The sequence below is a fragment of the Coloeus monedula genome (assembly GCF_965178545.1).
Source record: "Coloeus monedula genome assembly, chromosome: 5".
Classification (NCBI taxonomy): Eukaryota; Metazoa; Chordata; class Aves; order Passeriformes; family Corvidae; genus Coloeus; species Coloeus monedula.
Window position 1 is genome coordinate 66483759 of NC_138785.1, and position 17276 is coordinate 66501034.

The 17276-nt window shown below is 43.6% G+C and overlaps 1 protein-coding gene across 1 annotated transcript; it reads right to left on the reverse strand.

Annotated features, from left to right (window-relative positions):
• Positions 1 to 1907: 1907 nt before the first annotated feature.
• Positions 1908 to 17000, reverse strand: RNF4 (ring finger protein 4; the record flags this gene model as incomplete). The annotated part of the gene is made up of 7 exons (XM_082282001.1): positions 1908 to 4665; positions 5009 to 5057; positions 7209 to 7374; positions 9766 to 9852; positions 10604 to 10724; positions 11178 to 11341; positions 16376 to 17000. The coding sequence occupies 7 exons, from the start codon at positions 16998 to 17000 to the stop codon at positions 4516 to 4518; spliced, it is 1362 nt and encodes a 453-aa protein (XP_082138127.1). The 3' UTR covers positions 1908 to 4515.
• Between the last annotated feature and the right edge of the window lie 276 nt (positions 17001 to 17276).

Sequence of the window (17276 nt, forward strand, 5' to 3'; positions counted from 1 at the left end):
TGGACCAGGCCCTCTCCTCGGTCCCGGGTAGTGGCAGGATTGTCCCCACTGCTATCCCTGACCCCTGCCCACTGACAGCTTTCAGCTGGCTGGGCAAGGGGTCGGGAGGGCAGCAGGGGCTGTGTGGGGGAGCTGGCCGGCTCTCTGCCCCTGCTGCGGGGGCTGTTGCTGCCATCACCGTGTCCTTGCCTTGAGCCGGGTGCCGCTGTGTCCCCGGCTGGGATCCCAGCTGCAGTGCTGCTCAGGGCGGCAGGGGCACTGCGCCGCAGCGAGCGCAGCAGGGCCGGGCCGCGGCCTCTGGCGCTGTGCGGGGCCGCTGCCCAGCTCTCTGCCCCCGCTGCTGCCGCCTGCTCGCCCAAGGCAGCAGAAGAGTCAGGGCGCTCATTTTCTTGCAGTGCTGCCTGTGACTCCCAGTCACACACCTGTATGGAGAAGAAGGATGACGAGGTGGCGGCCGTGTGGGATGGAAATGGCTGCCATGGCACAGCAGCTCCCACCATGACGGCAAGCCCGGCCCCGGCCCCAAGACAGCTCTGTGTTACCCCATCCTTTACCTTCTGCCTCTTCTGCCATCTCAGCGGCCTCTGGTTGGGCTGGCTGGTGGTGGTCTTCTTGTCTGTAAGCCATCTCGGACTTCGTCTGACACGGAGGTACTCCACCGAGATACCGCCTCCCGAGAGAGGCGCTCAGCTGGGACAGAGCACCCCAGGGCTCTGTGCTCTTTTATACCCTCCTGCTCAGGGCGGGGCCCCGCCGTGTCCGAACGGCCTCTGGGCACAGGCAGGCCCCACATCACAAAGGACTCAAAGGGTGTCCATGGGAGCCGCTGGGGCAGGAAATGTGCTGGGCAAGGTCACTGGCTGCCTCTTCTGCCACCTCTCTGTCCAGGCTGCTAGCACAGCTGGGCCCCTCCTGGGAAACCTTTGCCAGTTTTTGGGACGCTCCCCAGTCTCCTGCGCAAACCCGTGCTCACAGTACATCTGCCAGAGCAGTTTGCCTTGGGGGCGTAGCGAGCAGACCTCCAGTGCTCCCTTCCCACCATAACCATTCTCTGAGTCTGAGTCTGCAAAAGAGCTGGCCTTAATGGGAACTTTTTTCCCCTTCATTTTTTAGGAGGAACTTAATAAAAAGTGAGGAACGAAAATCATAGAATCATGGAATTAACTAGGTTGGAAAAGAACTTTGAGATCATTGAGTTCAACCTATGACCTAATACCGTATCACCAACTAGACCATGCCAGTTAGTGGCACATCCAGTCTTTTCTTAAACTCCTGCCGGGATGGTAACTCCACCAACCTCCTGGGGGAACCCATTCCAATGCCCAACCTTGCTGTGAAGGACTTCCTCCCAAGGTCAAGCCTAAAGCTCCACTGGCATAGCTTAGAACTATGTCCTCTTGTGCAGTCACTGGTTCCCTGGGAGGGATAAGCCAAGACCTCCAGGAACAGCATCTCTTTAGTTTCTTTGGAGAAAAAAATCAAGTGAGCTTCAGTGTGACTTGGAAACTACACTGTGCCCAGTCCTCTCCTCAGTGTTCCTCCTCGCCCTTTCTCCAGCAGCTGCTTCACATCCAGCAGGCAATGGGACGCCCAGGAAGATGGCCCAACACCCTCCCACCCTCTTCCCTGCTCCCTCTCTGGCACTGGCTGCCGGGCTTCCCCCACTCACGAGCCCACCTTTGCATCACCCCATTCCCCCCCGCCTCGAGCAGGACTTCACCCTCTCATCCCCGCATCCCTCTCGCCCCAGGCAGTGCCCTTCTCCTTTGCCCCACACAGCACACACTGGTTCCAGCACCTGAAAGGCTTTGGTCTCCAGGACTTTTTTCCCCCCAAATCAATGACTACAGTGCAATGAAAATAACAAGCACTTGTGATTGATCAATCCAATCATTTTATTTCCACCTGTTAAGAGAACCCTCTGCCTACCAGCAGAGTTGAACATAGATGGGCTGACAAACTTGAATACAATTAAATACAGGAAAAATTGAACTATATACAACAAGACAGACATCTACATAATATAAAGATTTTTTTCTTTACCTATGCGTTCTTGCCAATGTGAAACAATACTGGAACTCAAATATATCAGACTTTTTTTCCCTTAAAGAAAAAAGCATGTAAGGAATTTCCTATTTTTTCCCATGTACTGAGACGTAATATTTGTTTTGAGATGCACAAAATTTGTGGCACTTCACAGGGTACACAAAAGCTAGAAACTTTTTATTATAGTTTATGATATCTAAATTTTGATTAGATCTATTTATTGAGACACTAACTCTAAAGTGGTATTTACATGGAGGAAGTTGTGCAAAATCATTTAGGCTATGGCTAGTAGACTGTGAAAGATGCACGGTTAAATGACTCTCCCTCATCCTCAGTAGTAATCCCTTAAATCCTCTTCTTATCATTCCTTTCACACAGCAGCCACCCCAAGAAAAAGTCATAATTTACTGTTTCTTTGTTAAGCTACTGGGAGAAAGTAGTTTCTGTGACCCTTAAGCATCTCTACAGTTTTAAGATTGGGCTACTTCTTTTCACACAATTAATGCTTTAAGCATCAACTCTCTGCTTTTTGGGACACAAATGCAGCCATCACTGTCACTGCACTATCCTGAGACAGCCGTAGTCCTTGCTTGTAGCTTATCTTACCCATGGGAACACACAGGAACTACGTGTGTGCAACTTTGTAGGAGTCACCCTATTGCCACAATACAGAAACTGCATATTCCTGCTAACAGCACTGAACCAAAGCTAGTCCAAACCAGGGTGGGGAAGGTACTGCATTTCTTGAGCCAGCCTTTATGTAAAAAAACTTTCTATTACTATATCCAGAAACAACCTAATTAAAAAAAAAGAAAAATCAATTTTACTTTGGGTTGCAAGGCAGACCTTGAGACAGCTAATTTAGAAGAGCTTCTTTAATTAAAGGCTTCCTACATGGAAGAAAGCCTTGCTAACCCGAGGACAGGTTAGCAAAGACACATGCAATACCAACATTAACTAAACATCCTACAGTTGTGCTGCACCAGGGCACAGAATGGTTCTTGTAATGGTTTCTATAAACAACCAACTGCCAAGAAGTGTCCAAGTTTAATTCTGGAGTTTTTCATAGTTGCACCTACTGCAGCTGTGGATCATAAAACACGGATTTTAATCATCTTGTCTACATAAATCTCTTTATATCAGCTCACCTTGGATTCCAGACCAGCCTGGACACTTAGTAAGTGCGAAGTAGACATTTAGAATTCAGCCCTGAGGAAAAAGTGACTGGATAAGAGTGCATAAACTGGTGTATTCTGCCTTCTCAACTATAGGAATTGTCTTTCCTAGGAGATATACCTGACTTCTTTTCTAAAAACTGCATTTAAAGCAAACTGGACAACCCTCAGGGCAAAGGGAGATTAAACTTTTCTCTAAAAAGCTGTCAACATTGCTACCAAATACCTTTTAAAGCCTCCACTCAATAAAGGCAGTACAGTTATTTAATTTTCAATGCTATTCACCAGGCTACATCCAGTCAGGTGCCAGTGTAACAACCAGTGAGAACAGCAAAGTGAACACACTGAACTTAAAGCATTACACTGGGAACAGTTGATACAGCAAGAAGATCTGTAGGTAGTTTGGTATTCAGCTGACAAGAGGACAGCATACAGATGAATTTGCTTCTTATTCATCACCAAGAAGCCTAGAGAAGACTATACTCATTAATTATTACGAGAGTGTTACAGCACAAGTAAACCTAAGAGACCATCTCGTCATGTTAGAAAATAAATTCAGTGTTGGGATTAAAATATACAGGAATTCTTGGCAGTTAAAACAATCAAGGAATTATTTTCACATTGTACATGCTTCAATGTGTCTATGTGCTTGGGATCTCATGGAGTTCATAAAAACATCTGCATGTTCAAACCTTCTGCTCAAAACACTTGAAAGTGAAACACTTGAAACCTGCTGGTTAACAGCAGGTTACTTTATTGCATAACCTTTGTTGTCAATTTAAGACTGATTTATGAAAAAACAACCCATCAGTACAGAACTCACTCTACTTGGGCAAAGATGATAGCAAGAAAGCAAGACTCATGAGCTTCTTACAGGATGAAAAAAAAAAGGTGTCATGGAATTGTAAATTGCTAATCTGTTTTCTGAAAGGAAACTATTCCACACCTGTATGGGATGGTAGGAATAATTCATAGAGTAAGAAAGAACAAAATATTCACACCCCCTCATTTAAGCACTACAAAAAGTAGAAGGAAATGGATTAACTGCTTCCTTCCTGGTCTAGGCTGCTGGTCTAGTTTAGAGACAGTCATCGATGTAACATGATAACCAGGAACATAACAAGAAGCAACTTGGACCATAAAAAAGCTGTCTAGATACGTACAAGTTGTTCTCCAAAAAACCCAGTTTTATTTGGATTTGTGCACAACCTGCTGCTCTTTAAATCTTCAGAGCACTGAAAGCATGACATTTCCCCCAAAATCCAGTTGGGTCTGTCCTGAGAAACAAAAGTACTCATATATAAATGGGATGATATTGTCTGTGAGTGAGTTTCTTCCTGCAGGTTGGGCAAGAGTTGGCATTCCTAAGGGAATCACGGAGGCACTGACTGCAGAAGACATGGCCACATTTTGTTGACACAATCAGTCGTCCACTTTGCACAATCTGGAAGAAAAACCACAACAGGCATTTGGAGTAAAATATTCAACTTTGCTGGTCTACTGCCATCAGGCAAACAGGACTTAGAATATCTGGAATTGTCCTTTACTCTCAGAATAGTAAGGAACCTGAAGATCTTTCAGTGCCATTCTGGCAAGGGTTCCTCCCTATTCCCCCACCACCAAGAAGTGACTTGGACTGAAAAGTTACTATGAGCTTCAAGGCAAGCTCTGTGCTTCAAGCCAGCTCTCTGTAACATCCCACACTGGCCAAGTGAGTTGTGCAGCTCCCCCTCTGCCCCTTTCTCCCTCATACAGAATATAAAGGATGACAGCATGTGGATCCTTACCTCTGAGTAGACATCCATGCAAATAGGACAGCTAACAGTGCCAGACGGCCTTGTGGTACAGAGAACAGAACAAGAAAGAACATGCAGCCATTAATTCCACTGCAAATCAAGGGTTATACACACACAAAATGTCACGTCACCATCTGAGTGCACCAACTAGCCATGATGCATTTCTTTTCAAGATTCCTGTGTATCTTTAACTCCTCAGTTTGTGGCATGTAATAACAAGACTGGGTCTCCCTGTACTAAAGGAAAGGTTTTCCCTAGGAGGAAGATGCAGTCAGTCACCCTGGTCTAGCACAAGAACGAACAGCACTCTCTTGCTCTGTTCTGCACTGATCTCCAACAGGCCATCAATGACAGCTCTGTAACAAAAGCACTGAGCTGTGCCTTGGAAACAAGTCATTCTAGAAAGAGAAGAGGTTGTCAGAAGTTCAAAAATCCCCTAATCTAATTTAGCAACAGCCCAGTAACACATGCATTCCAAGAACTCCTTATAAAATGTAGGTCAGGAACACACTAACACAAGGAAACACTCAAGCCCAAATTTCTCGTTCCACGGTGGAAAGACCAACTCAGTGTCTGTTACTGAGCTGTGGTTACAGACGTGCCTCTGCTGCCTTCAGCCTCCAGGACAGCAGTACTGCACATACGTGTTGCAAGAGACACAGCTCGGCTGCCTAGGGAACTTGTCCCAGCCCAAGCAGTGAATAATATCAGCTAGCAGAAACAAAAAGAGCTTCCTGATACTTTTCTTTACAAACTCGAGTTTAAATCTTCAGAACTCTCTACCCTAAACACATGGCTTTCTTACATCACCGCCCATGCTGAACCACAGTTTGTAATTTATTAATCAAACATGAATAAAAAGTTTGAGGTGGCCTTTGTGTCGTTATCTTAGTAGAGAGCACTACTAACATCTACCTCTAGTTTCACCTACAGAATTTAACTCCACTAATTCTCCCATTTTTACTCTTCAAATTCTTGAGGCAGCAGCTATAATAACACTTCAGTAACAAATTACAATTGATGATCATTTTAGAAGGATGAGGAGTCCAACACTGCAGATGGCTCTGGGAATCCCCAGCACCAGGAAGAACCCTTTTGTCAATGTTAAATGCTGCAGCACTGAGTTTTTTCAGCCTTATCTACACAGAGCAGGAAGGTGCAATCTTTAACAGAGAAGGCTGAAGGAACAAACTATTACTTTTTTGTATTATCCAATTAGTGGTATTTATGAAGTACTTAACACCCAAAATTTAAACATCTACAACTCCAATGGCAAAATGCACTATGGATTAGAATAGCATAGAACCTTTTGGTGGCATATTTATGACCTGGCACCCAAAAGCTACATACTCAAGTTCTCTCCTACGCTGCCTTTCAGTAATCCAAAAGGCTCAAAGCACATCAGCTCCATTCAACCCTTCATTCAGTATCTCCCCCACTCTCCACAAAAAAAGCCACTTTAAAAGAAGTTTATATCACAATTCTTATGTCCTTCAACTTGCCTAGTCACACAGACACCTGATTTCATTTCCTTAGTCTAACACACTGTAGCAGGATTTTCTCTGCAGAATGGGGACTTTACTGACTCAAACAGCAAGATCTCCATCCAACATGCAAACATATCAGGGCTCCATGACATCCATGGGACAGAACAAGAATTGGCCATAAGAGCACGACCTCCAGGATCACCTTGCAAATACACCTTGGGAAGGACAGCTGCTGCTTCATGGAAGGCAGCAACTGGCAGAGTATGTAAAAAAAAGCAGGGAATGCATAAGTGTTTTTACTGGAATTTGCCAGTCTGCTGCCTGCCAGTCTTGTGATACCAAACCTCATGGACACCAACACAAGTATTTTATATCTAATGTAACTACTGGAGCTTTGTAGGAAAAGGAAATGCAATATATTATGAGCTCTGGCCTGTTACTAATCCCCACCTCCTTGCCATACCCCACACTCATCTTTAAGGCTGTATACAGAACTGTAAATCTGTTTTGGGCTGGCTTTTCATCTTAAAGTGAAAATGGTATCATTTGACTATCATGCAACATGGGATGTCATACTCATTAAAAGAGGAAACTGACTAAGTGAAGGCTTCAAAGGTAAGTCAGGTGATGACAAATACTACTTAGTCCTGTCTGTCTCAAAAGAAGCACAACTCAATGTTTGCTAGGTCATGAGGCATACGTACTTTGAACTTGCAGTTTCCTCTTCCAGTGGTCCCAGTTCCCGAGATGCTTTATCAGTCACATACACATCGTTATCTCTTGTTTCATCTTCATCATCACTACTCAGTACGCAGCTGTCTGACTGTCGCTGGCTTCTTAGTCTCAGATTTCTCCTTTGTCGTTGGTTCTCTGTAATTTAATTTTGTTAAGTTAGCTATACTATCACATCTCTCTCTCTCCCTGGAACTATCCTTGAAATGCAAGATTAGACCATATTCAGCTGGGTTAAAAGCAATCTCGAACAAACTAGTTTCCAAATATTAAAGCTGAACATGCTCAGACGTGAATATTCTGCTACATACTGACACAAAGCATTTGCTCTCTTCACCCTACAAACAGCTAAAACTTAACCTTAAAGATCCTCAGTGTCAAACGTTCCACGTAATTACACTAGCTGTGAATCCATCTCCCCTATAAAGGGAAGATACCTCCTCTCCCAATCCTTACCGACAGACACTGCTACAATCCTATGGTGAGGAACTGCAACAATTGCTGTGTGTCCTGGGAGAGAGAGGACTAAACTCAAGTTTATCTGTATCCATGTAAAAATAATCAAGCACTAATCAATTAAAATTATATAGAAAGTCACAAAACTAAAGCCACTTCCTGCCTAAGTGTTCAGCTACAACTTTCAATGCAGGCATTTTTCACCTACTCTTGCTTCATTCACAGCACAAAACATATTACATTCTCGATAAGCAGCTGACAACCACTAATACATCTCCAATAATGTAATCAGAACCAGGTCTGAAAGATGTATAAGATTAACTTCTTTAGACCTGTAACTATTTCAACATCTAAAGTAAAAAAACCAGTAAATACTTTGCACTACAAAATTTGAGGCATGTTAGACTAGTGAATATTATGAGCACAAATCACTTTCTTTAGTCCCTTCACTGCAATACACGTTAAACAAACCTCCTGACATTTTTTTATTCACAACCAATATTCTAGTGCTAATTAAAATTATGGTCAACTTGAGGCTTAAATTCTGTCTTTAGAAAATAAGAAAAAGTATTTAGAGGAGCTTTTGATGTATTTTATTTCATACACTTTCTACAACCTCTGATAGTGACTAACAGAGACTGGATTAATTCTCTAAGGCACTGGCCAGATGCTTTAGCAATGTCTTTAGCCCTCTGCAGTTTCAATAAATCCTGCTCAAATTCACTGGAAAAGGCAAACAGAAAATAATAATAATTACGTTTAGCAGAATTCCATTATCAATTTTAAAATGTCAACTCACCTTCAACAATCTTGCATCAATACATAAGGGAAGGGAGAGAAAAGAAAATACAATTAGACTTTGTTGTGCACCCCTGGTGTGACATACAAACACCAGCTAAGCACAGCAATTCCAACCAAAAAAGCTAAGAATGGTAGGCTATTACTCTTATTTTGATTAAGAATATTAAAAGTAGTATATTAAATGGTTCTCTGTAAACAACTATGTGGATGCTGATGGTTCTCCTCCCACTGCTCCAATGGAGTAGAAATAGAGGCACCTTATGAACCACCTGAATCCACTCCTCCCAGCTCCCCCATTTCAGTCCCATGCTTTAGATTTCAGGCTGCAGGTGAATCTTTCCCTCTTTCTCCTCAAACAGGCCAATTCAGCCATGATGTCCACAAACGCTTCATATTATGGCAGCTGCTGAAGAAAAAAGCCTAATCCCCAACCCGCTCTTGGTGGAACTGGAGCAGAGTAAACACAGGTTCTGCTGTTAAGTTTGAGGCCTTTCCTTTGCAAAGGCTCAGGAACAACCCCAGCAAGAAATACTCCCTATGCTATTCCTGTTGCTTGTTCCTGCTTGGCACAGCAGCAGTGGCATCCCAAACCTGAGGGGATAAACAACACTGTCAGCTGGATCAAAGACTATTCTAGCTTTCAAAAGAGCAGAAAAAAAAAAAAAAAAGGTTTTTTTAAAGACCTCTTGGAATATTAAGCTGAACTTACTTGACTTACTCTTCTTTCCTTTGGCTTTTTCTTTAAATCATTAGCCTATAAGGATGCTAGAAAAAATTCTTCACCAAGTGTTGTCAAGCACTGGAAGGGGCTGCCCAGGGAAGCCCAGTGGCATTGGGTTGAAGTCACCATCCCTGGAGGTATTTCCAAGACATGTAGATGTGGTGCTTACGGACATGGCTTAGTTGTGGACTTGGCAGTGCTGGGTGAATGGTTGGACTCGATGATCTTAGAGGTCCTTTCCAACCTGAACAATGCTATGACACTATCGTTGATACATCTAGAAGAACTTCAACTATCAACTGCATCTCTTTTTATGTTACACTGCTTATGACTGACAAACTCCAGGTTCTGGAGCAAAAATTTATTTTATACTACCCTATCATGAACTGCAAGTCCACATCCAGAGCAGCTTCTTTGTTATCTGTAACACAGGATCTTCATGCCCTGACAAGTCAATTCTGAACTTAAAACTTACCCTTCAAGTCAGATTCTATCAGGCAACACAAGAGAAAACTAATTTAACTACAATATTTAGCAAGTGTGCTATTCACTTCTTACCACAATGGAATCATTGTGAGTTAGATCAACAACTACAGGATCAGAAGATTCACATGTGAGATCTACTACTTCTTCACCAGCTGAAAAACAAAGTTAGAATCAAGGTCAGAGATTGAAAAGGAGGAAAATTGCCTGCCACTGTGTAACAGCCTGAGATTCAACCATCTCCTGTCCATTTTCTCTTCAGGAACAAGTCCAACATTTCACTCAAGCTTTGCCCTCAGCAATCCACAGAGAGCTTTAACAGCCCTGTCTTCAGCAAGCTGCAATGCAAAAGAGCAGCTAAGCTCTTGACACAGCTCTGTTGGATGACAACAGCTTGCAAGTACACAGCAATAGACAATTCATCTGACACAGGAGAATGTTTATCACACAGAAAAATAACATGAATCATACAGAATATAATAATAGGATGTAACAGTATTGTGCTGTGCATGTTCCCTTGAGGGATGGGGCACAATTAATGATAAAAAGTTTTCCTTATCTTCTTCAAACTTGGGAGTTCCCAAATTTAGTTTGCCACTCTGCGTAGTGGCAGCTGCTCTAATTCCTGTGTCATCTGAATAGACATCCAGATGTTCGAGCAGCACTTGAGGACCTTTTCCTATGCAACCCATCTATCACTAGTGGCAAATGCATTGTAGCTCAGTAACAAACCAAATCAGTTTTCAGTAGGCTTGTTGTTTAGCAATACCATACTAGGCAATTCCTAAAATCAGGTTTCCCTTCTTCTCCAGTAAACTGCCTAGAAACTGGCAAAAACACATGTTCAGTTGGACCCAAACCCTCCAGAAGTAGTTTCTGTTCTTACCAGTTCAAAAGAAAGCTTACCACTTTCTTCAAGTTCTATTGGCTCTGCTTCTGAAGCCATTTCAGCAGTAGAAGCCATGAGCCTGTTTCTTTTTCGAGCTTGCCTAGAATTAACTGCTCCTCCACGGCGCTTCCGTTGAGTCTAAGAGAAAACAAAGACTCAGCATTTTCTGTGCAATATTAACATAGCCCTCAACTTTGCAACACCAATGAAAGCACACAAGGATACAGAAAACACTCAGGAATGGCTGTAATATTCATCAAAAGGTGGTATGCTACCTAAACCGATCGCAGCAAGGAAAAGACATCACTCCAAATTCAGATCTCTTACCAGCTGCCTCCCCAAGAAAAAGCCTATCATCATGGTTTGCAAATGAGAAACCAGTTCACAATTTATCAGGTTTTGCTAACATTGTGAGCATTTCTGAACTACTGCTAGCATTCTAGAGTGATTAAAAATCTTTACTGAACTTACATGAAGATTCAATATAGTTATGTTCCTGTGTATTAGCAACAAACTCATAAAAAAGTTCGCAGAAGTACAATGGAAAACATGTTTCAAGATTCAGGTTTGCATTGAGTAGTAAATACTTACTGTGCTCATAGTGTTTCTTGATCTAAAACCACTGAGAAAGAGGTAAAAACACCAAAAAAGTAATGGCAATGAAGCTACAGCTATAATTTCCTTAGATTCCTTCAGGTAGCTCACTGACAAAAACTCCAGGTTTCTGAAGGTCAGAGGACGGTGTTCTTCCAAACCTATCAAAGAGAAGAGAGAAGTTACCTGTCTGCAATTCTTGTACTCTCCAATACCCTCCGCTCCAAGATTCCTGTTCCTGAGTCACCAGTTTCTGCCCAAAGCCAGAGGAGAGGGAAGTCCCCAAGTTCAGTATGTGAGCCTCAGACACCTGCAGCTGGGCCTGAAGCCTCAGCCATTCTCACCCATGAACTAAACACCTGAATAAGTGAGTTTGACAGCAAACTAGAAGAATATTAAGAAATCCCAATAACACTGAACGGAAAAGCAACTGATTGATGCTTGAGGCAGTTATCTGTGAGCAAGAATCAGTGGGAATTGTGTCATAAGCAGCCATCTTCGGAGAACCTAAAACTCCAGATGAACAGCTATCTTCTGCAATACATCTCCAGATTCCAACAGCTGGGAGCCAAACAGCTTGAGAGGAATCTAAAGCAAGTGAGCAGACAAATTTCAGTTTCAAAATACTTGCTGATGTGCAGGAGAAGACGAGTTCACTGTAGCTGCTCTGTTACCTGCACATGTGCACGCCCAGCTACCTGCCAAGGGGGAGAGGTGAAAAGCATAAAGGCAGCTCAGAGTAACTGACAGGGTACTGAAGGTCCCCTCTTAGAGCCTGGCTGTGGTACAATTACCACGTGTCCAACACACAGTGCGGAGCTGGGGGTGGCCACGAGGGAATGCAGTGGAGGGACCAGGAAAATAACAACTATGTTAAACAAGAACTGCTGAACTGTCTTCCAGAGCTGACTGGTTTTTGCCACGAAGGTCAGCACACATGCTGCAGCCTACTCCCAGATGAGGAAACATGTGAACATGCAGTGGCATGGAACAGCCTTCAATTAAAGGAAACTTGACTGAACTTTTCCCGCTTCAACTTATTCCATTTCTTAAATCACTTTCTTAAGAGACCCACTTACACTGAACTGTGGTATTATTAAAACAAAACATGCTTGAGAAAAATGCTTACACTGAATTTGGCACTTATTACTAAGCCCAAAGTTATATTCATGTATAGTTTTAAGCAGCACAATACACCACTCATCAATTTTCTCACAGTTTTTCATTTTAAAACTTGCTCAAAAGCCAAAATGAAAGTCAATATGCCTTTTTTTCCCCCCCCCAGTTGAACTACATATGCCAGACTGAATGCTCAGTGAGTCCATAGGCACAACAGATCTCATGTTTGGAACTGTTATGGATAACACTCTCTCCCACTTTTTTTAGGAATCGAAACTGACATGTTCAGCTTTTCTGGTAGATAAGAAATAGTCTTACGTTGTCACCTGGGATGTTGAAGACTTGGGCTCAGAGCTTGCTAACAGAGAAAGCCAACTGACTGCAGTCTCTTGCTTCCTCAATGCAGGACTCACCTATGCAATCATTTCCATAACATTCTGTGTCCACGTAATGAGAATTCTCTTTGAACACTTCATCCCACTGTTCTTAAGGTCTAGATTTCATTTCACTTGTTAAGAAAGAAATTTCTCTGTGAGCCTTACCAACATTCTTGCGAAGATCCTATTTTACTCACTTTACTGAGTTTCTGGGATAAGGCATGAGAACTTTTAAAACAAGATCATGCCTAATGGTGCAGTCATCCAAAAACCCAACCAAACAAAACCAAAAAGAACAGAGAGACTGCTCTGTGAGCACATTTTCTAGGTGTGCAAGTTTGTAATTCCATATGACTATTATTCATGGGCTTGGAGGTTTTAGGAGACATGGGGAAGAGGGAGGGGAAAGAGGAGACACAGCATAAGGAATGAGGGATAAGGGCAAGGGAGAGAACCATCCCTAAACCTTACACATCTGCTCTTTCAAAATAATTGCTTCAAGACAAGTTACCATCTTCACTGACCAGCTACAAATGAAACGAAAAATTACTTAGGTAAAGCAGTTTTCTGCACACAGCAAGAGCATGAATAAGACTGAGCAACACATGAGGTATATTAAAAAGTTAGGCCATTAGATTCCTTATAAGTTTTATTTCATCAAGAAAGCCAAGAGACATTTTCCTTGATTCTCCTCAGATACTGAATTGGAAAAAATACCTGGACGTTAGAAAGCTGGGAAATGTTTGTTGGTGTACACTCCTGAGAAATATACAGAAATGAACTTTATATAAGCTTATTTTAAATTACAAGTTGTTAGAACTGTTTTTAAATAGAACCTTTCAGAACAACCTGATCCATTGACATATCTGCACTGCTGAAAGACAGCAAAAGATAAGACTATTGTATTCATCTGGCAGCATGGGTTTGAATGTAAAACACCCACAAGGTTTCACAAGATCTGGTGCTTTTTGGACTTAACACTGAATACAACCCAGTGCAACGGTTTGTTGACCAAGTATCTTTAGAAAGCGTTAAAAATGTGGGGGAACACCTGTGGTGACTCCAAACAAAAAATGTTGCACAGATTTTCTTTGGCTATGAGTGGTTTAAATGCCAAAGAACTGTAACAGAAGACAAAATTAAGCCAACCAACCAACTTAAATTTTAAAATTATGGTGAAAACTGAAGTAACACACAATAGAAGACATGGTAAGATCATCCTACACACTTTAAATACTCACCCACTTCTTTACCCAGATACCAAGAAACAGATTATTTACAGGATTACTATGAAATGTCTCAGAGAATCTAGTGTCAGGCCTCAACTGCAGTAGAGGACAGAAGCACCTAAGTGACAGAGCACACTGTTGCTATTCAGATGGTTTAATTTTCAGAATCTTAGACCATTGACAGTTGGCTTTCTTTATAATTAACGCAGAGAGTGCATACAAGGTACAAATGTTCCAGCTGCCTATGGCTCAAATCTAAACCTCTTCAGAAGCTGCTTCTGAAGAATTAAGTTGAGAATAGATACCCACAGGGAAGCTCATCACTGTAAAACTACCTCAAATCATCACAGGCAGGTTCATCAGTATCAAAATGACTCATCTCAGGAGAGTCCTGTTTACTAAGAAAATCAGACTGCTGGAATTTATTAAGACTATGGAAGGAGTCTTAGGATACAGCAACATTTTTGTTGTGTAAGAACAAATCTTTTCTGTGGGGTTATAGATTTCCACATGTTACTGGCTTACTTGGGAAACCTCATTGAACACCAACTGCCCGAATGTTCTGAAAACAAAGCAGAGCTTACTTTCTTAAATACACCACAGATGAAGTTCAGCAACGTACAAGAACAGAGGTATAGACATTGCATGTTAAGAGACACACTCATCAGGAAGAACTTCTTAAAAATCTTCAAAACTGCAGGACCACTTAATTTAATAATTTGTTACACAGGACACAGCCCAAGTTAAATGGTAAGCCCTACAATGCTCTTCTTCCAGCAGTCACTATGAAACCACCCAGCATCAGGACTCCCAGGAGTAGATAATAAAAGGAATTACTGCAACAACCTCCCCACCCACCACAGACAGCCAGTGACCTCACTCACAGCTTCAGCTGCAGTTATCTGTGAGACTTACAGCAAGATGCATTCAGACATCAATTCAAAATTCTAATTATTACTTTTTAAAAAGTAAGACTTTTCTTTGTGTAAAGACTCAGCAGATCAACTTAGCAAGCCAATAAATTGGCTTCTAACTTTACAGATTTTTTATTGCTTCAATGCAGGATGGTACAGTACCAGAAAAGGCCACTCCCCTTCCTGTCATACTCAGAGTTCTGCACATGCAGTTATTGTTCCTAAGCAGTGTTGATCTCATAGCAAATAGCATTTCAAAGACTACAAGTACCACCTTTTCGCTGTATTTGAGAAAAAAAGGTCAAGCTATTTAAATTAAGAATGTTTACACTAGGAGTGGTAACGACTGCTATTAATCATTTAAGTCTCTTGTTTTTTCCTCTACAAAAAAGTCAACATTTTCACCGACTTCAAGCTGAGCTAATTAAACATGTTTGAATTACCACTCAAAACCAATTGATTCTCTAGAATACTAAAAACTTTTCTTGCACCACTCTCAAAACAAATTTTTGGTCTCCCACATGAATGGAGGCAAACTGTCTGAAGCAAGAGATAGATGTTTTCCCTGTGTCTCACTAACACAAACAAGACTTAAGTTCGTATTCATCGTAAACATGACAAATACACTGAAGTACCTACTTAAACCAACAATATCAATCCAAACATTGGCAATGTGCAAAGCACAGCTGACAACACCGTTATATGCCGAATTTGTCAAAACGTGATATCCCATGCCTTTAAGACTTTGCTTCTCATTTCTACTCCAGATGTCTCTTTGTACCCCTAACAACAGGAAATACTGTATCAAAGACGCATCTGCATAACAAGATTTTTGTCCTCAGAAGACGCACATACCAGTCACAGAGTGCTAGTCTCAATTTTTTTTTTAACCACAGAACACACGAATCTTTTACGCTTTTAAAGCTTCCTATCCTGTATTTCCAATACCTTTAAAGATGCTCTCATTTTCTCAAATGCACTACACCAACTTCAGTGAAAAAAGAAACTGAATCTGTGTTACCCAAATTAGGTAAAACGTTCCCATAGTAAAAGAGCTTGGTGAGAGGCACCATAAAAAGAGTAAAGATGAGAGATAACCAGCTTACCACAGAGATACACCAGTATGCCCGCTCTAAGCAGACAGCTACATCTACAGACAAATATGACATGTTCATGAATAACCTAAAAACCCAAAACAGTTCTAAAAACCACCAAAAAATCCCCCAAACCCACCAGAAGAACAAAACAACACACCATTGGCCATACATCCTATTTCAGACACAGCAAAGAAAAAGGGACACTGGCCAGAAGAAAAGCTCCTCATTGCTCTTACTTGCACAACTTTCTTTGAGAGACGCCACAACTCACTTTCAATAGTTCCAGAAACCAAACACAGAAGAACGCAAAAAAAAAAAAAAAAAAAAAAAAAAAAAAAAGTTGAGTCTTTCCACATCCTGTAATTAAGTACAGGTGCGGGCTGAGGTAGGAAAGAACACTCCCCCCACTCCTGCTGTCACACAAAATGGGAGGGGAGAGCAACAACTTCATGCAGCTACATCCACCGAGCCCCGGCTGTTCCTCCGAAGAAGAGGCCCGTCTTCCTTGGAAGACAGGGCAGGACTGGCCGTAGCCCAGCCGTACCTGTACCCTGGCGCTGCGGCCGCCCGCCGGGCAGGGCAGGGCAGGAGCGGCGGGGCCGCCCGGCGAGCCTGGCGGCGGCGGAGCCGGCCCCGGAGCACCCGGCCGGGCCGGGGAGGGCGGACCCGCCATGCGGCTCTCGGCGGGGGTTGCGGGGGACCCCCTCAGACAGGGCGGCACCCGGGGAAGGGGGTCGGGCACCGTCCTCAGGCCGGAGCGGGGGCGGCGCCGGCCCAGCCCCGCGCACTGGCAGGAACGGCCGCATCTCCTCCGCTCCCCCCACTGCGGCCGGGGACGGCTGCTTCCGCTTCCCCTTCCTTTCCTCCTTCCCTTCCCATTCCCCTCCCTCACCTGCCGCCCCGGACCCTCAGGCAAGCGGGAGGGACGGGCCCAGTAGCGCCGCTCCCCCCGGCCGAGCCCCCGGCCCGCCGCGTTCACCTCAGAGCCGGCCGGCAGCGGCGCACGGCAGCGCCCGCCCCCACGCGCCCACCATTGGCGGAGCCGCGGGCCTGCGCCCCGCCGAGTGGCCGGCGCGCACGTCATTCAGACGGCGGTGAGACGGGCGGCCTCGCCTCCTCTGGTGCCGCGCGGCGCTCAGGGAGTTGTAGTTCCGCGCGGGCGTGCGGCCTGTGCGGGGCTCTCGGGGCCCGCTGCCTCCTCTCGCCGCTCCTCGGGAAAGATCTCCTGGTCCTCGGGTTAGTTCGGCCCTGACAGATCCTGAAAGGAACGGCCGAAGCTAGATCATGCTTTTGCTGTCTTCTCCGGAGCTGTTGTACCTGAAGGTGGAGTGTGTGTGAGCTCTATGGTGGTGTCCCCACT